This window comes from Erpetoichthys calabaricus, chromosome 6 (genome assembly GCF_900747795.2).
Source record: "Erpetoichthys calabaricus chromosome 6, fErpCal1.3, whole genome shotgun sequence".
In the NCBI taxonomy this organism is placed as follows: domain Eukaryota; kingdom Metazoa; phylum Chordata; class Cladistia; order Polypteriformes; family Polypteridae; genus Erpetoichthys; species Erpetoichthys calabaricus.
In genome coordinates this window covers 36,452,084-36,477,560 of record NC_041399.2, presented here as the reverse complement: position 1 = coordinate 36,477,560, position 25,477 = coordinate 36,452,084, and the positions used below count along the sequence as shown (strand labels likewise).

The window sequence follows — 25,477 nt, the reverse complement described above, 5'->3', positions numbered from 1 at the left end:
TTTGTAAAGTTGGGTAAAAGGAGGACGAGAGACCAAGATAACAAGAGTGCACTAATGGGAGAGAGAGTAAGATACAAGAAATTTGGTCTGGTACTTTGAGGTGGAAAAGTTGGCAAGACACCTCACTTTATAGGCAGGGATCAGCACACATAAAGATGTTACTGAAAGACTTCAAGACTTGTTGTTTTCCTTAAATATACAGTTTACTTTTGTTTATTCTGTTCCTTTCCTACTCATGTTTGTTTACATAATCAGAATATCATTTAGAACATGATGCAGGTTACTTTTGTGATGAGATGAAAATAAAAACTGGACTGCCAATTTGCATTATTGTTAAGTCTCTATTTTAGAGAAAGGACACCAGTACGGAGTTTAGAAAGTATTGTAAGTTTAAAATTTGTCTTTGATTTCCAAGGACAAGTCTAACCTAAGGACATTCAAATCTAAATCTAAGATTTAGCTATGTCCATTCTAAAGGAATCAGGGAAAAATGTTAATCTATAAAAATGTATTAAATATAGTGAAACTGAATATGGGATGTGAAAGACAGCTTTGTAAAAGAAACTAATTGGAATATGGTCTAGGAGACAGGTGACAAGTTTTATTTTAGAAGTAAACTGTAAAACATCTTATTCTGTCATTAAATACAATTTATTAAGGCGAAGAATGTAAAGGGTCACAAATTGTGATACAGCATTATTAAAACTAGAAGCTGACCAGGTGCTTTTTATCTGTTCTTCAAACTGGAAAACTATCTATTTTTCTATTTCTGAAAAATTAACCTGCACATATTAATTAACACACAACACACCATCACTGTTTGGCACCATGAGCAGCAAGTGTAACAACATGAACTCGAAACTTCTGTCTTCCTAAACTGAATAACTGAAAAACAAAGATTCAAACACTGTCTACCATTAGATGATGTATTTATGTAGCAAATTTTGAAAACTTCCAATTTAAGTATGAAACAGCAACTTCAAAGACTATCAAAAGTTTATTGGGTCATTTCTGTTACATGTAGAGATTATACAGAAATTCTTACTTGCACATACTAATCAATAAGTTGCCTATTCTTCTCCATGATTATTGAGTAAAACTATCTTATATCCTTACCTGAAATACATATTTTACCTCAAAACATCAGTGTTCTTTTTCTGAAAAAAATCCATGTACAATGGTGCAAAAGAATAGCAGTGCCGTAGCTGCAAGTTTTCAGTATTCAGTACAGTATTCTTAATTACAGTATTCTTAATTACAAGATTAATTACATTGCACTGCGGTGGGTTGGCACCCTGCCCGGGATTGGTTCCTGCCTTGTGCCCTATGTTGGCTGGGATTGGCTCCAGCAGACCCCCGTGACCCTATGTTCGGAGTCAGCGGGTTGGAAAATGGATGGATGGATTACATTGCAATATGCAATGGAGCAGCAGGAAATTAATGAACTACAACTGCTAATCAGTGTTAAGTTTTTTTGTTTTTCTGTTTTTTTTCTGTTTGTGATGTTTTAATGGAAAGCTGCTTTACTTCTTTCAGTATTATAGTGAGGTATAGGACTATAAATACTGCTGATTCACTATGTCTATTTAATGAAGTCACTAAATTTTCCTATGTCACACACACACACACACACACACAAACACAAACATGAGTAACAACTGGAATACTGTATATCCAAGCCCCTATTAAGTGATTTGAACATAGGAATGATAGTCTATAAACAAAACATATTTCCTAAAAATAACTCCATCTTTTAATACTTACTCAAGAAGAATTAAAACCACAGCCAATAATTAGTAAGTTGAAAATTTCAATTTAATACAGTTTTGAAAACAAGAGGTGAATAGGAATTGACAAGATACTATATGATTAGATGAATAACCACTTCTTTAAAACACAGAGTAAATTCTTTTGAAAGAAGGGGACATCCACTAAATCAGTTCACATATACATTTTAGATTATCATGGTGCCGGAGAGTGGTGTTTTTTTTTAATATAATCTTCTTGTTTTCACAGCTACTGCTGTCTGTTTCTGCAGTCTATTACTTTTGATCGCCAAACATTTCTAAACAAATAAGTAACTATTTAAGATTTAACCTTTAACAAGTTAAACAAGGAGTAGTTACACCAGCTATCTATTACTAATACAACCTGCATGGCTCAAATGGGAATAACCAGATAATGATAGGTAAGAAACGGAAGATGAAAGGGTGGCAACCAGGTTTGAACAAAACACTAAAGCCATCAACTACTGTACTGGACAACAAACAAATGATATAAGAGAAGCCTGGCTCAACAGACACTTCACAATATGCTATGTTTTTTGTTTAGAAACATGGACAATCTCAGAGGTATAAAATTCTCCATTTAATCTGGCCAGTTTTTATATCTAATATATTAATCAGACTTTCAGTAAGTAAAAGGAGAGGAGATCATGTGTCTGATGCTAAACAATGTTTCATGCACAGATGTTAAAATTTCTCAAAAAACTGCTCACTTGATTTGAAATATTTAATGAAGAAATTCTGCTTATCTATCTTTCTGAGAGATTCCAGTGTTTTTATGAATGCTGTTTACAATCACATCATAAAAAAATGGTTCACTGCTGGACTAAATAGTCTGGGGAAAACAGGTACGATTGTTTTGATTCTATAAATAGAGACTTGTTTAAAGATACCTCATCAGATCTGGATAATTAATGCAATGGTCACAACCAGAGTATTTAAAAAAATGCATGGAGGATTGTGTTGCTACATAAACAAACAATCTACTTATTTCCCAATATGGAACCATGGAACACCATTGACATTTGCAATTTACTGCAGGCATGTTGCATGTTCTCCCCGTGTCTGCATGGGTTTCCTCCGGGCGCTCCGGTTTCCTCCCACAGTCCAAAGACATGCGGGTTAGGTGGATTGGCAATCCTAAATTGGCCCTAGTGTGTGCTTGGTGTGTGGGTGTGTTTGTGTGTGTCCTGCGGTGGGTTGGCACCCTGCCCGGGATTGGTTCCCTGCCTTGTGCCCTGTGTTGGCTGGGATTGGCTCCAGCAGACCCCCGTGACCCTGTGTTCGGATTCAGCGGGTTGGAAAATGGATGGATGGATGTTGTAATGCATTTCAGAACAATTATACAGAAGCATACAGAAAAGGCAAGTTACAAGCTCAGGAAAACAAGCAAGGATGCTACAATCATTATCAGGTTATGCTGCAAACTGTATGTGAAATTGTTTTGTGATGCAAGTAAAATGTGGGATGGTATATAGGTGCTTATGGATTACAAACTAAACTCTCATCTAATTTCAATCACATTTTCCCTCCTGAATGAACATTAAATGCTTAGTTCAATCATGAGAACAAAGTTCAATAACCATACAATATCTAGTCTAGATAAAATTTTAGTGCACATTTAAAAAATAGGTAGCAACCAATTACTTGGAATTTTCAATGACATCTTTAATACCTCACTGAAAAAATATAAAATTATTATCTGACTCAAAAGTATAATTGCTGGTGTGTCAAAAAAAAAAAACAAATGTGGAGAGACATAATTTGGGACTTCTAAACTGGGAGGTACCAGAATGTGTAAACTGGCAGCTTCATTTTCACTTTGGTCCTCAAACACGGACTCTAGACAAGGTAGTTCGTCCAGCTCTTCCTTGATCACATCTGAGTGTATGGACAAACACAGGTCTAACTCTAACATTAAATTTAATGATGACACCACCATCATAGGCTTGTTCACCAATAAAAATGACACAGATCAACAGACATGCCTTGAAACACTGAAATCTATCCCTTAACATCAGAAAAACCAACGAGTCAGGCCATGCTCCTCTTAACATTACAGGACATGCTGTAAAGAGAAGCATGTAGAGAAGAAGATAAAAAACTGAATACATTGTTAAATTAGTAATGTAGTTCCTTACGGACATACCAGGGAGGATGAATGTGAACATGGTCTCCAGGTTTGACTTTCAAGAGAGATGCAGTGGCCTTGGTGAATAGAACCTTAAATTCAACCTCCTGCAGTAAGGAGTTATCAACACTAAGTTTCTCCAACAGTTGGCAAAGAGCAATCTGCATGGAACACTCTTCACAGATCTTCAGTACTTTTAGGCTTAGAACTCCAGGTTGTCCTGCTGATAAAATGGGAAGATGTATTAAATGTGTAACACACTGATAAATGTATATGTACATAATATACAGAGATATATTTTCAAAACCATGGTGAAAAAAAGAATTTGTTGTTACTTTAAGCTCCAAGACCATGAAAAAAAGTCTATATCACAAAAGAGAAAGTATTGCAAATAAAGGTCAGTGTCATGTTATAAAACTTTCCAAACAAGATACCTGAAATAAAGAACAAAGGCTCAAAGAAGCAGAAAAAAAAACAATTAAAATTCACTGAAAATGTCAGAACCATGTATATTTAGTCTTCTGTTTAGGATATGCGCTGTTTTTTTTTTTTTTGTTTTTTTTTGTTTTTTTACAAAAGTATTTATTTAAATGTTTTACTAAAAATACACATTTTGCATTGTTTTGAGCATACAACTGGATAACTGACACATGAAACAAAAGCACATACAATGGATTAATCAACCATGCATTCCTGACGACCTAGAGGTGCACTAACAAAAACATTCAAATAGTTTAAAGATATTACCCAATATCTTGTTTGCAGGTAGAAGATTTAATTTTCCAGGTTTCTTTAAACAAAGCTTTAACCTTGAATGCAGGAAAATAAATGCTTTCATGAAAAAATACATTTCACACTGTTGTTCAAATAGTGTAAAGATATTATCAAATACAAATCTTCGAAGGTTCAAATTGACTGCACATTCCATATGTTAAATACTGTATAGTTTAGGAGTGATGGAAGTATGCAAACTGTCTTGCAAAGGAGAAACTGGCAATAACATCTCAGCCTTAAAATGTCTCTTTCACTGGTACCATATTCTGCATACGTGTTGAGTGCTGTATATGATTGTTATTTAGTTGGTGGAAATTAATAATAATGGATCATATAGAAATGCTTACATGGAGGAGTTAGGGCCGGGCCTCTCCATGGCTAATCTAATGGTGACAAGTAGATACTGTAATTTATTTCTTCATTATTAGGGTAGTTTAACCCTTCTATTTCACTATTTAATGTTTCCATGAACGTGACCATTGGTCGCTACACATAAAAGAGAAAAGGAAAGAGCAAAACCTAAAATTAGCATGCCTACGTGTTCCCTGCATAGCAAGGATGAAAAGTAGATAGCTACACTGAACTGGTTGCCAGTTCTTAAACAGCCACACCAAATCCAGAAATGCAAACTGACACAAACAATTCAGGGTGTTCAATAAATCTGACCTTTTTAAACTATGGTTTCCAGGAGGATTTTAGGCATGCCTGATAAATGACAGACAAATTATGTAAAGTGGGTGAAATTTAACATATTACGTACAAGACTCAAGCATGTTATAAAAAGGTAAAAGGAAGCTGAATCCACAAACCTCTTTAATTTCAATTTGCTTTAAAAGAAATTGTGTAGTGTCAGTGAAAAATAACTGTGGAAACAGACAGGGAACGTTTTACAAATGCCCTAACTTACGTACGAGTCAATACCATCCACTACCAACAGATGGTGTCCTGCTGGTCACAGAGGCAGTTGCATTACATACTCATAGGTTTATGCTTAAATTAATGACTCAGTTTGAATTCCAAAATACGTTTGCTGCATAAGCCTGTAAATATAAAGATATTTGACCTAATAGGCACAGTTGATTGTTTTTTTTATTTATATAGGTGTTCATTTTTTCTTCATAGCAGTAATCTAATATTAGTCTAACACAAAAGTCCTATATGGGAATAGTAATGAACAACATTTTTTCCTTCTTACCCAGTTCAAAGTTCTTTTTCCTTTTCTAAAATGTAACAATATATCCTAGCAAACTTATTCATACTTATTATGTTATTTTCTGCTTAAAAGTCCTTTTGACAATCATTTTTAAACAAACGTCATCAGAATAGCAATAGAGATTTAAGTTGATATTTTCTATAGGGTGCAAAAAAAATCTTAATTCCAATAAAGACACCTTTAGAAAGACAGAAAATTATTATGATCCACACAACAAGATCCAAAATTGCAGTGATGGCAATGGCATTATGTCACTGTTCTTTAAACATACAGATGTGTGCTTTTACAACTCTGAATGGCAAACCATAGGAAATGAAGATGGGCAACAAAACTTCTGTGCAGATTTTAAACACCAAAGCCCTTCAAGGTCAGGGCTAAAACCCCACTGACTGTTCAGACATATCTTACAAAGTCAAATACATAAACAATCACATAAGATTTGGTAAATAACACTACAGTACGGTAATTTAGACTTTGCATGTCCTGAAAACTAAAAATATGTGAAAACAATAAAGGCGGCATATCCACATCAGCACTAATACAACAAAAGTAAAAACTATCCATTGATCCCATTGATGAAGGGATACCAGATGAAATTATTTTTGTGGTATGGAATCTGAGAAAATGTTTAATCGGTATGCTGAAGAATAGACTTGCAAGAATGGACTTGTTACGTTCTACCGCTTGAGGTTTTTTGAATACATGAAACACATTTCTTTAATTAGTTTCTTGGTTTGAGGTGATTTTCACATTGATAAAAATATTTCATAACATCATGCCACCATGTTGAGTAGTGTTGTATATGATCTCCATTCCTTTTTCCACTAAGGAACAACTGGAAGTTGAGGTACGTGACTTCCGTGCCAGTACCATTACAAGGACAGCATCATATTTTTTCTGGTTGTCCAAAATTATAGATACATGAAACCTTTCATGATGGTTGTTATTGTCTGATGTGACTTCCTGGATAATTAGAAATTCTGGCATGTCTCCAACTACTGATTTTTAGTATATTTAGTTTAGGATTTGCACTACCTCATTCACTTCCTGATCCTGTTTGCAATATTTTCTCTACCTATTTTCCTCTCAGGCAGACCAACATAAAGGATTTATAGCATACTTCGTTTAAACACAGATGTCTTAGAAAAAGTTAAAATATTTAAAGGCAGTATGGCATAGTGGCTAAACCTTTGGACTTCAAACCCTGAGGTTGTGGGTTTAAATCCCACTGCTGACACTGTGCGATCATGAGGAAGTCACTTTGTCTATTTGTGCCCCTATTGAAAAAAACAAAAAAAGAGCTGTAACCACTTGTTTCTCAGATAGAGGTGTCACTCAAATAAGTAAATGTAATATAAATGTAAATACAATTAGACAGATAGAACTTTATTTGTTCCCAGGGAGAAACTTGACTTTTCACAGAAGTTGGTATGAAGCAGCCCCAATATCGATTCTTGATGCAGTTTTACTTTTTGGTTTTTTTAAAAGAATTGTTCGTTGGCTGAATGTACTCAGCGTTAGCATGTTAGAGACAGAATGTGAAATGTTGTTCATAACTCAGTTTTGTTTTAATTGTCTCCTTCACTACTACCTCCAGGGGGTCCACAGTGAGACTCATAACTGATTCAGAGGGCTTCTCTTAAAGTGATATTACCAGCCCAGGAACCTCATTTATAAAACTTAATGTGGAATCGAGTATGAAAATATATGCATGCAGAAAAAACCTGCTGAAAAAAAAAAAGTAGTACTAAAACCAGGGGGAATGACCATTTCTACGCAGTTCACCATTTATACATCACACTCACCTTGTAATTAATGCATACATGAACATAACTCCTAACATCTCCCTGAAAAGTTCATATATGAAGCATGCTAGTCAACCTCGTAAATATGCAATCATGATCCTGTAGAACTGCTCACTCCTGACACATTGAGACCCTGCCTCATGCATTCAAGAGTATCATGCTGTGTTCCACAACTGAGACTAAAATATCACACACAGCATTACAGTACCTCTCGTCTATGCTCTGGGGATAAGGGAAAAGCATAAGGCACCCTCATCTAAGTGGGTATCCACTATCACTTAACACATGATGTGATTGCTTTTATAATGAATACTAGGGATTATATGAACACTGATGGTTCAGCCAGTTACCTTACCTTCAAGCCAGCCGAAATGTACAGCTCCATCACATCTGTCAAAGCTACTTTGCCTCATAATACATGAATCATGGGTTGACCCAGGGCACTGAACCACAATGTTTGTCAGTCTCATCTTGGCATTGCAAATGACTTGTATGTTAATAAAATGTCACTGCTCACAGTTATCAAAAGCAGTTGTGCTCTCACCAGGTGCCCTTATTGCAATATGGGTGCAGTAAAGTGCTCTGGTTACGTTAGCAGAATTGGGCACTACAGCAGATTTCCTTTTTTATGTTGGCAAAAACATTTATTGTTTTATGTATGTACACCCACACCATACAAAAAAATGGATGTAGTGTCTCACCAGTCAGTTAATTGCTTCCAGCACAACAGGAATGATGGAGTGAAGCTTGGCTGAGAATTCCCGGCCTGTTGGCCAGGTCCCGAAAAAGTGACAACTGATGGCTGATACAACCTAACAAAAAACTAAAAAGCTCTTCAGTACTAATACATAGCATTTGCCCTAATAAAATGGAACTTAAATGTAGTCTGTGCATCACAGTCATTGTTTCTGAGGTGTCAGATCAACACATATTATTATAACAGTTCAGTAATATGAATTACTATACACGTGACTCATCATTTAGCTGGTATGGGTGCATTTCCCTGCTTGTTCATTTCAAGGTTTGTCTGAAATGTTGTGTATGCATGGGGCAGAGTTGAGTGAATATGTGTACATTCCTCTGTCAAGTTTTCTTTTATATTGCATGGGAATTTGAGTACACACATTTCAAGCTTCTTTTTGTATGAGCACAAGCTTTATAAATGAGGCCCTAGCACACCATAGTTTAGAAAATGGCACTGGCATCACAGTGTATTAGAATATGTGAAGGATGCTATTGCCCACATTAAAAAAATGCAGCCTCCTAAGAAGAAAAGCCTGCTCTGTCCTTTCTTATAAGGAAGGAGCTGAAAAGTTTTAAAAATTATATATTTTAAAGTAACATCAGGGTCATGGAGTGAATCGGACTCAAGTATTCTTAAGGATTTGCCTATGCCATTGGGCCATAATGTCTGCAAGGCAAAGTGAATAAAGAAGATTATATAAGACCTATCATTTTCTTTAAATGTAAAAGATTTGCTCAAAACTATCATTTATGAAATCATTCTTAATTTTCTTTCAACAACACTCATTATATTTTGAGCTGAAAGCTGTTTGAGTGTAGGTTAAATAAATTATCATCATAAAAATAACACTTTCAAACCTGTTGGATCTGATTCAGAATTGCAGAGGTCTGCAGCCTAGCTCAGTAGCAATTAACCTGTATGGGCCACGGTGCCTACATTAGACTCGGTTTATTACATTTGCACAGAAGTCACTCACATTTTGTTCTAATACAATCATAAAATATATATAATTTGTTCTAGTACAATCATAAAATATACATCATGAAATATATCACCAATAAAGACCGTTAACCTTTAGAAAGAAAAAGGCTGCAAAGAACTATAAATGTTTAGAATCTGGCAGTACATAAACAAAATTTCTGTTCTAGATATACAGCAAAGTCAGCAGAATTCTGACCTACATTTATAAGGTCAAGAAGCAACAAATGAAAACTTAAAGGCAAAGAAAAAGTCATGAATACTGCCATGAAATCGTAAAATAATAATAAGCCTTTATTAGAAATATATTGTATACTGACCTAACTTTAAACTTGCCAATAAAAACATCTCTCAATGTCTAGAAGAGTATACATTGCAAGTATACATTTTAATTTTCTTAGCTCTTACAACTGGCAGCAACAACATCACAGCTTAAGGATGGTTTTATTTATGAAACACTTAAAACATTTGGAAAAAATAGCATTTTCATCAATAGCAATTCTACATGCTACCACTTTCATTCAAGAAGCAGACTTTCATTTTAGAATGGAAATAGACAAACTCACATAAAGAGCAGAAGTGGTAAAGAGAAAGAGAAACTCTGTAATAAACCTGTCATAGAGAGATGTTCGAGGGAATGATAAAAGTTCAGATGGGGGAGTTTTTGGGGGCTGTTTGGGTAGGGATGTGAGGAATAGGAGTTTGAGGGAGATGACTGTGGTGAGACTCATCGAGGCTGCTGGCCACTACCACTGCTGAAGAAGGCACACTCATACTGACCACAAGATGTTGTACCTTTCCAAGCAAAAAAAATCAATCAATGAGGCTACATTTTACATAGTGACTTTAAAAGCCAGGATGAACATTGATGTGGGTGCAAGTGTGAGCTGTATTTGGTCTATGTCCTATCAGGAGTTAGATACTACTTTGGAAACATGATGTAAAAACAGGCTCCATCTCCCTACAGTGGTGGAAGTTGAAATTTAAGCTGGACTGATACATAAAATAAGAAAGCTATCAGGTGTACAAAGGAGGAGAGGTAGAGTCTGACAATAAAGTGTGAATGGGGTTATGGACAGTGATATAGCCAAAAGGGCTGGAAAATACTTTAAAGGATTTGAACTGGATAATGGTCTGGGGAACACTATGTATGAGGGAGAGATCTAAAGGCAAGGTTTGACACAGACAGGGACATATCCAAGACCAGACTGTGCCCAGGTGGACAGAAGACATGTGGGTGAACGTGATAGGATTATTGATATTGGTAACAGATTCATTTTTTGTCCTATGGGTTAATTTTAAAAACAGGAGTGCCTACTTTGAAACAGCAAAATTTCAAGGGAGGCCTTTTTTATATGGCTTGTTATTACCCTAGCAAAGACATAGATATGGAATGCCAGGGGTATCATGATAAAGAGGTTTGTGACAAAAGATGTGCAGTGGGTAAAAAGATTTTGGAAAAGGAGCTTGAAAAGAAAATAAAGATGGATATTGAGAAGTGGAGTTTTGCAGCTGCTAAAGAAATATGGAAAGGCTAGTAGGTACTGGGAAATGGGGAATAAGGCATTAATGGGAAATGATTTTATACCAACACATAGATGAGTAACATGGGTTTCAGTTAAAACATGGAAATGGATAATGACTGTGTTTGTTATATGGTATTGTTGTGGACTGTATTTTGTAATATGTAAATAACTTATTTTTACCAAAAAAATAAATGTTTACAGAGTCAAACAATACAAAGATTGACAAATGGAAGATAAAATATGAACAAATGTTTATAGTTTTAAATAGAGTAATACTGTAGATAGTGTTGCTGCGTCATAATCAAAGTGACCTTATATAGCTCTTGAATAAGTTGCCTTTTGTATGTACTATGCATGTTCTTCATGATCTAATGGTGTTTGTTTTTCTTTCCAATCAAAAGACATGATGTTAGATTAAGTGGTAACTCTAATTTGATCTGGTGTGACTGAATATGCTTCTGGACAAAGCTGGGGCCTGTTGCTCATGAGAAAGACTCTAGCTTACTCAGATACTAACCGGAGGAGAAATGACTGCAGGATATAGATGGCTGGATGGTTAAAGCACTCTAACAGATCATGCAAATATAAACCAATGAAAAGCTGAAAATGAAAGATGTCAAGCTTCCCTTGGCACAGTACAATCAAGTAATATGGAAGATAAAAATTTATATATTAGCATAAATAGCATATTAGCATAAAAAAACCATAAAAGTAATTAACAGCTTCTAAAGCAATAGATTTAGCTTAATTTAGACATGACAAAATAAGATATGGCAAGCAAATAGTTAAATAAAGACATTAGTTATATTGCATTTTCTAGTTAAAGCTTGAAGGAAAATTACCAATATTGGGAAAGGAAGAATAGAACAGAAAGAGAATGATGTACAGAAACTACCTGAGGACAGAAGAAGGGGGAATGTGGACACCTGTTAGTTAGAAGACCAGAAAGCAAGGAATGATACCACTAACGGAATACAGAAGAATGGTCAGGGTAGGTACGTGAGAAACCAGCTGGAATAGTGAGTCCGCAGAAACAGCAAAGGCATTGATACAAGGTCAAGATGATGTAATGTATGGAAAACAAAAATTAGTATATTCATGTACTAGTATAAATAAATATAGAGAAATATATAAGCATTAACCTTAGTGTAGATATTATTGCAAGTCAGGTCTACCAAGCAAATGATTAAATAAAAGCACATGCCATATTTCTTTTTAATTAAAGCTTAGCGTTGAGCCACCAAGTATACACTAGCATGCCAGCCAAGAAAGGGGAAGAGATAAGAAAAAAGCCCAAATATGGAAGAAGGAACTTCTGCCCAGCCAAGGCCAATAGAAATTAGCAAAACAGAAAGTAAAAATGAACAATAGACAGTAAAAATACCGGGGAGCCAGCTGCAGGGAAAGTCAGGAGATAATAATGGTTCCTATGTGAACTTGAGGTATCGGCTGGGCAGGTGCAGAACGGAGTCAGAGAAAAGAGCAAATGAGCTAATTTGAGCGAGGTCGGAATGATAAGAAATTACTATATAAGTTTTGAGTCCGGAACTATTCAGGGCTCAGCTCAGTTTAGCCGTATTGGGTTGAGTCCGTGTTATTTTTATTTGTTTTTTATTGCAATAAAATTATAGACTCTGTTTGCCTATCCTGAGTCTCCTAATAGCCTTCATTTCAGGTAAAAGGCTTTTTGGTGACAATTTTTCGCCACGACAGATTCAAAATTATTAAACCATACCAGAGATAAAAAGATTAGATGTACTGGAAGAAAACATTCACACACACCCCAATCAGACACAACATTAAAACTACTGACAGGTGGAGTGAAGTGAATAACATTGATTATCTTGCTACAATGGCACCTGTCAAAGTATGGGATATATTAGGCAACAAGTGAACTGTCAATTCTTGGAGGTGATGTGTTGGAAGTAAGAAAAATGGGCAAGCACAAGGATTCCAGCATTTACGAAGGTTCCATACCTAGCCTGGCATATATATATCTACTCTTGTGACAGGAATTAGTTCTTCTTTTGATAACTACCCCTATCTTCTTGGTTTTGGTTTGGATCACAATTTCTTGACAACAAATTATAGCAGTAGAGTGCTGTACCGTGTTAGCCATAGATTGATACAGGAGAAAGAAGGGTGAAATTACACCTTTTATTGGCTAACTAAATAGATTACAAATGCAAGCTTTCGAGGCAGCTAAGGCCCCTTCATCAGGCAAGGTGTAACCAAATGACAGCTCAAATGAACTTCATTGAGCTTATCTTGAGTAGGCTACATAGGTCATTCAGATTCCAGGTACTCTCTGATGTTCCAAACTGTCTCTAGGAAAAGAGTTTAGTTATTTATTTTTCAGATTAAGGTGTAAATAGTTTTATTTTCAATAAAACAATGTTGATGTTTCCAGTTTCTGTAAGAATACACTGTTACATCTCCTTGTGCTGTATTTCTCTTGCATTAAAGCAGTTCTCTTTTCAATAGTTTTCTGAAATAATGTAGCAACATGATGCAACATAGTCAAAATATTGCTGACAGAGTCCAGACTCAAAATAAAATATAATCAATGCATCACTCCCTCAACTGGTTTAGCTGCAAAGGTGACCTGCTCAAAATATAATCATGCACCGATATGCTGCAGCTAACATGCAAAGCTGTTAACTGAAAATTCCCCCCAATGACAACCTTCACTGCTACCCTGTAAGACTCCTGACATCATGTATTTTCATTAACCTCAATTCCATATATGCAAGAAGATCAATTCTTAGTTTCATCAATCACTATGTTTAGAGTGCAGTTGAAAACTGACCTTTTTCATTTTCCATTATAGACTTGCAATTTTTATATTTATTTATACATAAAAACAATTTTAGTGTTCCTACTGCACTGACTCTGAAACTGGCTATGCAATCTATTAAATTTTCATGAATGTTGACTTTGACATTCATTTAGTTAATTGCATTTCATTTTGATTTAATGCCAAGATGTTCACGGTGTATTCCCAAAGCCTAAATTTACATGTGATTTGTTTAGGAAATTTCCATCATTATTATTGTAATTTGACCTATTAGATTATATTTCTATGTTGTATTGTTGTTTGCTTTGTAAATGGCCTAATAACTGTGTAATTTATGAAAAGTGATATATAAAATAAAAACTGATTATACTTTATTAACATACCCCAAATATTTAATATATTCTGGTACAGTCAAGTTTACAAATGTGCCTACATATATGACATTTCCCAGAGTAGTTTAACATATGCTGGAGATGCAAAAAGATTATGTGTCAATTAGAGATGCAATTGTTTCACATTTTGATCTATCAAACCAGCTTCAAAATGCTGAAGTCAAACACCAATTATTCTTAGTTGTGCTAAATATTTCAAACTCTCTGAAAATGGCATGAGCCCCCACAAAACCACTGTTACAGAAAACAATCTTACCAAAAGAGCTGCATTTCTTTGACAGTATAGTTATTTAGTGCAAAGTTTAAAAGTTAAGGGGGAAACCACAAATGGGGCACCAACTAAGAAGTCCTAACTGATGATTTCACATCAAGCAGCAACCTACAGTGCATCACAAAAATAAAATTTAAAAAAATATAAACAAAGAAACAAAGACAATAATATCTAAAGGCAATGTGAACAAGCAATTGAATTACAGGAAGCATAGAGCAGATGCTATATAAGCTAACATAAGAAAGTTACTTTAAAGAGAAATAAAGGCCACTTATGATAAACAACAATTACATACAAATAATTTACAACTATGTATCATACAGATTTTGTTTCTAACAAGTCTTAAAATTGTTTCAGAGTATTTAGCATAGATTATATAGTCTTTATCAGACAAATGATGTCACAAAACTATACAATTCTGCAAAAGTATATATATTGTGGAAGATGACCCAGACACATTGAAGTCACCCAACATAATCACGCGGATGTGCTCCAGGTGCCTCCCGACAATCTTCTGCCAGCACTCCCCAGTGTGGCGGAAGTGCCAGCTGCGCACCCGGAAACACTCCGGGTGTCCCCGATCCTCTTCCCCCCAGCACTTCCGGGTGTGGCGGAAATGCTGAGGTCCAGGGCTCCCAAGGCACTGGGGCACCCCCTGGCGGTGACCACGCAGGGTTGAGCTTCAAAGCTCTGCACCCGTGGTCCCCATAGCCACCAGGGCGGTCGCCCCCACGTGGCCTGAGGGAGGTGTAAGCCCCCCTCCGGGGTGTCCCAGCCAGGTCACCCCCCCAGCCACCTGTGACATATTATATATATATATATATATATATATATATATATATATATATATATATATATTATACTGTATATATACACATATATACACACTACAAAATTAGATCTGGAACAATTGGTAACAGTAAAATTTAATTTGGATGGGACTGCATTGTCAACAGTCACACTACATAGCTTTGAGTCAGTGAGTATGTTAAACTTAACGACTGCAATTGCTGGATCTCTTTGCTTTAAGGAGGTCAGTTTTGTGAGTTTGCCACATTTTGATAGCCATTTAGTTTGCTCCTTGACAGCACCAGTGGCTCTGCAAATGTTTTCCAAGATTGATGAGCTCAACCATAGTCTTTGCCCTTGTTTTTTCTTTTTCTGTTCTGTCATGGTAGGACAAACATGAGATATCAGATATACTATAGCAACTTCTTGTTTGCATAGTACTAAAACACCCATTTTGCATTTTCCCAGTGGCTGCTTTGGTTGCACTGTACTTCTGGCTAGGAACTCATAAGTTATCAGCTCCTATGTCTGTTTGATTTTGTTATAGCAATTAGAAGACCAATATGACTGAGTTACTGAGAATGTTACACTATACCAGTAGTTACCAAACTCGGTCCTGGGAACCCCTGTGGTCTCAAGTTTTTTTTGTTCCAATCAGATTTATAAAAAGTTTTAATAATTGATAATAATTGCTCTCATTTAGTTAGCTGGACTTTTTTTCCCTCTTCTCTTAATCTGCATTCAGAAAAGCACAGCTGTATGATTTTTACATTAGAAGATATTTAGAAATACTTCTGTTTTTTGTTGTAGCTTTAAATGCTTAACTCTTTTTTTTGTTGTTTTCCTATTATTTTCTCCTAATTTTGTGTAGCCTGCTCCCTTCACGGTATCTTAATAGTGACAATTAAAAACAAGTAAAGCAGGCAAACAACACTAAATCATGAAAAGCTGCATTGCTTCAGCATCAGACTCACTAATTAGTAAATAATGGAAAGGCATATTATATATATATATATATATATATATATATATATATATATATATATATATATATATATATATATATATATATATACACACATACAGTATATAAAATCTACATACAACTACTTTATTTGTATTAAAATGTATTAATACACTTACTTTGTAATTTCTTCATTGATCCCAAAATACAGAAACTGAGAGATAACAGTTCACTTAATTAGGCTAGCAGTCTAAATAAAAACAGAAGTTGGTTCGAACAAAAACCTGCAGTCCCCAGGACAGAGTTTGGGAACCACTACACTACACTGTGACTCCCTAAAAGTTCCTAAATAAAAGCTATGACTGAAATCACTAGAAAATATTTGTAGTGTGTCACTTTTTTTAAGCAGCTTCCCTTTCATGTACCCTCTTGTTCTGAATGTGACTTTTTGTTGAGTATTCTTTTTTAGGCAGTTTCTGTGCACTGTGATACAACTTTCATTTCTTTATGTTTTAACAGTGCTCAGAGGGATAGCGAAGTTGCACTGTGATATAGTTTTACACTATCCTGATGACCAAACTGTGTGCATTATGCAAAAGTACACATTCAAGACCTTCAAGTGTGCTTTGGAGTGGATGTACAGAAGGTTATACTAAAAAAAGCAACTTTTCATTAACATTTAATGTGGCAGAATCTGATCTGCATCCAGTTTAGCACCAAATATCAACCAGCTTATCCATCTACTACACTACGAGTCTGTTTTTCACATTTTAAACATCATATAATCATTGTTTTTCTTTCTCTACTTAATTTTTATTTATTATAATAAGATTATTTACACAATTATAAACTTGAATATTTGACATTTTATTTGAGTAGGGTCATATAATGGTTCAGACTCATATTCAGCAACTAGCATAATATGAAATATCCTGTTTGACTGTAACTTTGCGACTCTCATTATGAACATTTTACAGCTTTATCTCAGCACTCTGCCTTTCAAAAAAAATAGGCAATATACAATTCACAAGTGATGCTGAAACAAAACTATACTCCATGGAAGACATTTATGAACCATTTCCAAAGAAATTAGATTCTGATCCACAATAGACTGCTTTAATCACAAACAACCTGTGTCATATACTGAAATACACTTTTATATTGAACACTAATGGACACTACTATAAAAGCATCTCACTGTTTTACAGTCACAGAATAGAACAGCTATTTACATATTTCTATAATGTGTACAAAGGCACAATAAATGACTTACTCAAGGTCACAAAGCAAGTGAGAGGATTAATCTGACAACTTTTTATCTTAAACACTTAGCCATTACACAATTATATGCTTAATTAATATTAAATTTGGGGAAATCATTGTCAAGAAGACAAATAAGTAAATAAGAAAGTAAATCTTTTACTATCATATCAACATCAGTTTAATTCAATTTTATTGGTGACACCCATACAATATAAATAAAACATTAATACAAACAGAGATCATTTCCGTTACAGCCCACAACCAACCAAATCAACATAAACACATTAACATGTAGTATATTCATCAAATTATTGCAGATCACTCTTAAAGTCAAAACCTTGAGCTTGTACACCTAAGTTTATTATAAAATCTGGTAATCTCAGTAGTGACCTACCTAAAACATTTATCAGGAAAATGGAGAATGACCTAAGGGTGGGAGAAGTATGACAGTTCAGAAAAGTTCCTGATGTTTTATTCTGCAAAGTGAATCCAGTGTGGAGGTTGTAGCCAATAATTTTACCAGTGGTGCACACCATTCAAGCTACTTCGTGTTCTCAGCAGAGAGACTTTTATATGAAACTGAGTTGAAGAAGGTCAAAACACTTTAACTAATGTACCAGTACAAAATAGTTGTTACTACTCATGAGACTCCAGACTTCTGTAACTGTCTTAGAAAGCACACTCTCTGAATAGATTTCTTAGCCATAACAGATATGTTCACCTCTCAGAATGTTGGAAACAGTGGTGCACTGTACTGTACAGAGATGACAGTGTTCATTTGCCATGTTTGAAATCCATCACCAGTTCATTTATTTTTGTAACATTTAATTCAGAATATTAAGACTAAATTATACCACATTCCTATATTCAAATTAGCAAAGTCGATGCTTAGACTTATAAACAAAACTTTTTTTAAAACAAATATGAACATGTTTGCTCCACTATTACATTACGTCAATTAACTACCGAAGGAGTTTTAAGTGTATTAATCTTTTTTTCCAGATTCATATTTTTAGAAAGCTGAAGAAAAAAAAAAACAAAAACAACGCAGACTGATCATCATTTCACCCGAATATCATTCAAAACAAGCAGGTACAGATTGGGAAAACATATTTTTATCAGAACAGAGAAGATATGAAATGGTTAGCCATGATACTTCAGCTAATCCAGCTTCCTCTGTCTGAATCCAACACATTGTCAATGTCTGTGTGGAGTTTGACTATTTCATCTGTATGTTCCAGTTTTCTCCCATATTTCAAACACATATGTGTAGTGTTAATTGACTGTTTCCTGCCTTTTGCCTGATGATGCTGGGATAAGCTTTAGCAAGTATGTGTATGGACAATGGGAAGTAGCCAAAGATTAGTAACAGCATGTAAGACCATGTACAGACTATTATGGCATACATTTGAGGACAGAAGTTCAGAAAAAAAAAATCATACCTGTGGCCATTTAGAGTCTTAATACTTTTTTTTTTTTTAAAAAGGGGGGGGGGGCAGACTTGTGGCACAATGGCAATTGCTGCTGCGTCACAAATTGCACAAGACTCCATCAGATGAGTACAGATCACAGTCTAGTCACACTCTAAGTAAAGCATCCAAGTTCTTCCCATGTTTCTGAGTTTTTGTTTTGTTGTTTTTTTTTTTTTGTTGTTTTTTTTTTTTGCCAGTTAATTTTGTCAACCGGCCATATCCCAAAAACTTGCTTGTGTGAGTTTGGGTAAGTGTATTTGTTTCCTAGTGTGGACTTATGCCTTATTGAAGACTGGCTCCCGGAAAAAAAAAAAAAAAAAACTCCTTGGAAAAAAAAAAAATTTGTTTCATTTAATATTTTGGACAGGATATTCGTTATATGTATTAAGAAATCAGTTAATGACAGCAATTGTACATTTCCTGCCAAACAGCAAATTAGTTGCAAGTTTTTAATAATGCAAAGAGTTTTAGTGTAATACTGTTTTGAGAATGGAAACACAAATTTAGAGTTTATGATATTTATAAAATACACAACATTTAAGATAAAATGACAAAAAGTGTGTGCGCACATCTGTGCAGATTTATGCTACACTTTTCATATTATATTGTGTGTATCTGTTAAGAGCTATGCCACATTTCTCAAAGAAACAAAGTCGGGTGAAGTCTAACATCAACATGCTGTTACCCTGGAACAACTAAAGTAATGTCAACATCCAGTTGCTAACATAAACAGAAAGATCAGAGTTTTTAGGAAACACAGAGGGAAAATATCACAGTACTGGCTTTGTGACAAATGAATAAACCTTAAAACTTGCTCCATTTTCAAAACATTATGCTAATAAAAGAAAAATGAATTTCATTGATAACTTGTACTTCACGAAGCCCGTATATCACGCAAAGTTAGTTACGTAGTGGTTTATTATAAGAAAAATAATGAAAAAATCTCATAGTAGGATCAACACAATGTAGAAACAACATACACTCAGCTATGAGTTAATGAAATGATCTAGTTGCCGCTGTTTGGTGAAAGATTTTAAAAAAGATACAGCTGATTGCAATTGTTAGATTGACTTTTCTTTCTAAATTGGTCTGGTGTGAGAAGGTGTGCAAACATGCATGGAGTTTTTGCTGCCTTATGTCCAATGCTGCCTGAATAGACACCAGCTCCTCACAACTCTAAAAGTGGGAGGAAAAAAATGGATGAATTAATAGAATAAATGGATGGAATTAAGTGTTCCATTCCACTAGGCCTACCAATGCAGGTATTTGTTTGCCTCTGCCTAAGAGTGCATTTCACTTGATCACTGACAAAACATCACCAAATTCAAACTCTATCTATAACTCCTTACCAAGAGCCTAATTTTCCTTGACAGTCAGATTTCTTCCAAATGAGAAAGTCATGCTAAGATTATACATACTGCACAAATGTTGTAAAAAAAAAAAAACTTTTAATGCTAACAAATGACTGTATTTACAGCAGAAGATTATATCAAACAAGAAAATATGTTTATGGACATATAATGAGTGGATGTTAATGTTTATAAAAGGATGTGAATATTTTTAATATCCCACAAGTTAATCTGTTCTGGAACTCAGATATTGGAGATACTATGTGTATCAGGATGTCTACACACATCTCTAGCCATTTAAAATTGAATAGGCATATTTACAATTTAATAATTTAAGAGACAGTTACTGCTTGGGTCTTTATATTGTTAATTAAAATTTTGAGGAATACATCTTTATATTCTCATTAACAAGTTTTTAAATACAAATAAAAATATTAAAAAGGGTTTGAAAATGAAAGCTTCATGCTTTACAGGACTTTAGATAAACTGTGCAATGTGATATTAAAGATGAAGGGCATTGACTACACTCAATGTCCAAAGTACAGAATATATGACAATCAGTTCCCTCTTTGTTACATGCAAGAATATTACAATATTGCAGTTTCAAAGCCAACACTAAACAGGTATTTCAATACTCAAAGAGAGACAATAACAAGTAATAATAGTAATATTTTTCACATAGAACAGAGAAATGTCCCAGATTAAACATTTCAGGAATATACTGGGACTGTATATGGCTCATGCACACATAAGGGTGAACTTTAAAATTTCAGGTGGATATAGCTTACACCTACAATTTCAGGTAAAGGAGATGCAGATCTTAAAAACAGACAAAATATCTGTGGACATTACATATATGTTGATGAAGAGCAATGATGCAGTGATTTTATAAATTTTATTCATTTTTTGGCACAATGTACTCAAATCACAGACATTATTTCAGACATATAGCAGAGCCAAACAATGCCGTAAACACCTGAAATTGCATATACTGTCCTGTTCCTAAAAGTTACACAAAGCTAGGTTTTCACTAGAGGAGTGTCATGGACCAGTTTACTGCTGTTTTACTGCTACACAAATGCCCCTTTTGCTCCACTGGTGTAAAACAGTGGCTGAAAACGATCAAAGGAATCATACACTTATTCCTCATTAACCCATGTCTCTTACAATAGGTTCACTCAATTCAACATTACTGCACATTCCATGTGGCCATTATGACATTTTCCTGACAATTTTATGGCTTTGTTCATAGAACTGACCTGTGAAACTGCTGATTTTCTTGGATTCTTCATTCTCCTTAGCTCAGACATGTTAAGAAATTACAATGCCTATTAACTCAAAAATAGGTGAATACATTGAAATTAACTATTCAATCATTGTCCAAGCTGCAGTCAAACTTTAAACAGAATACAGTACTCTCAACCATGAAACATGTTTTTCAGGATTGCCACTCACTATTCTACAGTATAAGCAACCACACAATATTATTTTATACTTAAGAGTTCCAGAACAATTTTATCCTAAATGATTTTTTGAGTATTACTATGATAGAAATTATTTTTTAACAAATGCACTAAGAAAAGACCATTGTTAAAGAGAAACAGTAACATTTCTGGCAAAGCAATTCATCACATACTGTTCCGTGTAATTCCATTTTTGTATGTTTTTAAGAGCTATGCTTCCATTATTTATACAAATAATTAAAATCTTACTAATTTTTCTCTGGTAATCACTCACCAAGTCTTGAGTAATATCACTTCATGCCCTCCGAAATAATAGTAGACTGTTATATTCTACATCTATCCGAACTCTCACACCCAGTTTTGCTACAAAAGACAATGTGATACTTTACAGAAACTTAATCCATTAAAATGTTTTCCAATTAGCTAATATTGAAAACTACTTCAAAGATATATTAAATCAAGCTGCTGACGATGTTTGATTTGAACACTCAGCATAATCCTTGTTTCATAAGGTAACATTAATAACTAAAACATGCAATCATTTGGTGTCTTCCACTAAAATTGGAAGATGCTTGAATGATACCTACCTACATAGGTGAAAAGCACTTCATATGAACCTGCAAAATTAATACCAAGGCACAGATTCCGCCGTCCCCCCCCCCCCCCCCCCCAAGTTAAAGTGTTGCAGTAGAACAAATTCATCCAACAGAATGATATTCTGTTTGCCTACTGCAGTGCATTTAATGAATCAGCCAGCTTATCTGTTCCAGATATATTATTCAAAATTATTTGAAATCTCATTATGCAGTTAAGCTGTTTACAGTCAGGTCATCTGTTCAAGATGTTCTTTACTAAAACAATTTGAATTCTCATTGTGCAGTTAAGCTATTTATACAATATAAAATTATTTTTGTAGATAATAAATACAATTGTCAATTAAACAGCTGCAACAATTATAAAAATTAGACCATGCCAAAAATCATAATAACCCCAGGTAAAACACTGCACCTATTGCTTTACAGTTCAACTAATAAACACTCTTCCTTCACTACCACATAATGAACCATGCTGAAGTGCTGGTTCTCACACAAAAACAAAATGAGATCCTGACACCTGAGAGTGATTTTTCTTTTTGTCCAGCATACCCTCATCCTCCATCCTCCCAAATACATACTGGCCAACATTCCACATAAAATAACTCAATATTTACACAGTTTTCTGCCATTTTGATAGGTTTCCATGCAATCTGAAAAAAAAACCTAGATAAGGTATAAAATAAATTAAACAAAAAAAATTCCCTTGGATGTTTTTCAGACAAGATTAGTACATCTGTAACAGTTAAAACAATTGCAAAGCAAATGTGATTTTTTTTTTTTTTTGATAGACAGAAAATGGCAGACTACCTGACATGCTATATTAGAAAGAATGTTCTTGCAATGGGGTTCATCATTTCAGTAGCACCAACCTCCAAGTTGTAAAATGCCTACAACAATGAGCTCCCCTGAAACAAAGATTTAAAGTTTTTTTAAAAAAAAAAAAATCACATTACCCTCTCTTTTGCGCATACAGGGGTACTAACTAACATAAGCTATCTGCTAATCTTCATTATCCCTGTGCTGCTGATTTGCTGAAATTAACACTAGCAACATAAATGTTTTTACTTTACTTCAGTAAACTACATGTTATGTGTAAACTGATTGTGGTGGAGGCACATTTGATGTTTGATTTATTATGTCTTTACAGGTAAAGCCACAGTAGATGCAGCAACAGGGTCTATGCTCATTTCTAAAGTAATGACAATCTAAAATGTTCTCCATCACCCTTTAGTTGTAAACATTTATATCAAGTGAACAGAAATATATACTATAATACAATGAACAAACTGAATAAGAGGCACCCAAACATCAAAAATGCATATGCTCACATGGATTGACATCTGGATTAAGTGCTGATAAATTACCAAACACATACATAAAAAAGGTAAATCTATAGTCTTTATTGGGATTACATGAAAAATACCTAGATATGTAGTTGTGAACCGACTAACTAAATAATACAAAGAATAGTGGCTTTAGAAACAAATTAAGTCAGGAGCCAATAACTTCAAAACAACTGCACAAAAAAAGTAAAAATGTTTTGTTATTTCTTTTTGATGACAGGGAGATATTATGTCTATGGTACGAAAAAAAAAATAGGATCTTATAAAGTACTTCAGGTACTTTCTTCCCCAGCCTGCCAGCACCCCTTGCAGTGTGACGTTAACACTGTTCATTTCCACATGGCAGGAGTGGTTAAAAACAGGTTAAACCAGCGTTGTGAACTATGATGACGTGCAAACATAAACTGAGTCACATGAAGGACAGATTAAAAAGAATGCATAGTAAGTGTATGACTCAGTCAATCAGTTCAAGGTTCAAGGTCTTAGCTTTAGAGCACTTGTGCATTTTTTGGACACTTAAGCCAATATTGTACTTTGTAATATTAAGAAAATTACTTTTAAAAGCCAGAATATTAAAAATGTGTAAAAGGCGAGAAAAAATAAAAATAAAAATTTAAAAACCATCAGCGACACAACTGAAAATAAATGCAAGCTAAAGTATGTTTAGAAACTGTTAAGTTTATCTTTTTTCCTCAAGGGCATACAGTGTAAACAGTAACAAGTTCATATCAGTTTACGTTTGCAAGCACTGGCACCATCACTGCAACCACAGTCGGGACAGTTTCAATGTGCTCAAAAGCAGAACTCTGAGAACACATTGTTTTTTTTAAACAATGTTTTTTAAATGTTTTGTTAAAATACTTGTAATTATAGCCTTCCATCAAATCTAAATCAGCTGGTTCAGTATTTGTAAATGTATTTTCCAAACCACTAAATCTTTATGCACTATAAACAAATGTTCACTTAGCAACTTCTCGTTTATCACTCTACACTAACACATTCACCACAACCTCTCTACATAAAGAGATTGTGTAGAACTGAAAAATGCCCTTCATGGATGAATATGTTCCCTGAGCCTATACTTACTTTATAGCTTTTCAGAACAGAATGGAGCCCATTTATGACTGATGAGAAACAGACATGGGTAGCCTAAGAATGTAAACTCTTCCCCTTATTGCTCTGTATTTATAATAAAGATTTTATCATATAATACAAAATGGCCTGCTGTATTTCAAACCCATTTGCAAATGTAATGAGATGGGCACAACAGGAAAATAATGCAAAACTACTAGGAAACTGTTTTATGTGTATTACATAAACAATTCACTGCTATGCAATAGGATACCTCTTGGTAGATAATGCACATCCTCGCAAAATAGCTTATGGGAAAAGTAAAGCAAACTAATTTTTTTTTAAATTTTAACAAGAATAAATAGCAGGGGGAATCAATACAGCCAAATAAGGCATACGCTATATAGTTAAGTCTTTTGTAGCATTAACCTTCTTATTTTACTTCAGCATCCTTATTCTGCAGCTCTTGCATAACATGCCAATAGTCCCACCACTAGAACTGCCTTGATGCAAGCCTTTCATTTGATGATACTGCACACTTTTGACCCACAGGCAGTTTCCACTGAAATTTCAGCAGTCAGGCTTAGCGAATGTCACTAAGTACATGTGAATATATTTTCACCAAAATGAGATAAAATCATTTATTTACTCACATGTATTTATTCTGAGTCAGTTATATTACATCACGTAGATAGATATTGGTTGAAAAAGACCTATCACTTGAATCTAGAGTTATACCACAACATCCATC

At 34.6% G+C, this 25,477-nt stretch overlaps 1 protein-coding gene across 3 annotated transcripts in view; it reads right to left on the bottom strand.

The window, feature by feature from the left end:
• The window catches only part of spidr (scaffold protein involved in DNA repair), a 389,881-nt gene that overhangs the window by 203,550 nt on the left and 160,854 nt on the right, over positions 1–25,477 (bottom strand). For 2 of the 3 annotated variants that reach the window (XM_028803494.2, XM_051929096.1), the window contains exon 8: positions 3,934–4,138. In XM_028803494.2, the coding sequence (XP_028659327.1) occupies positions 3,934–4,138 (205 nt within the window). The remainder of the gene's footprint in view (positions 1–3,933; positions 4,139–25,477) is intronic. The other variant, XM_028803495.2, reaches the window with a different exon arrangement.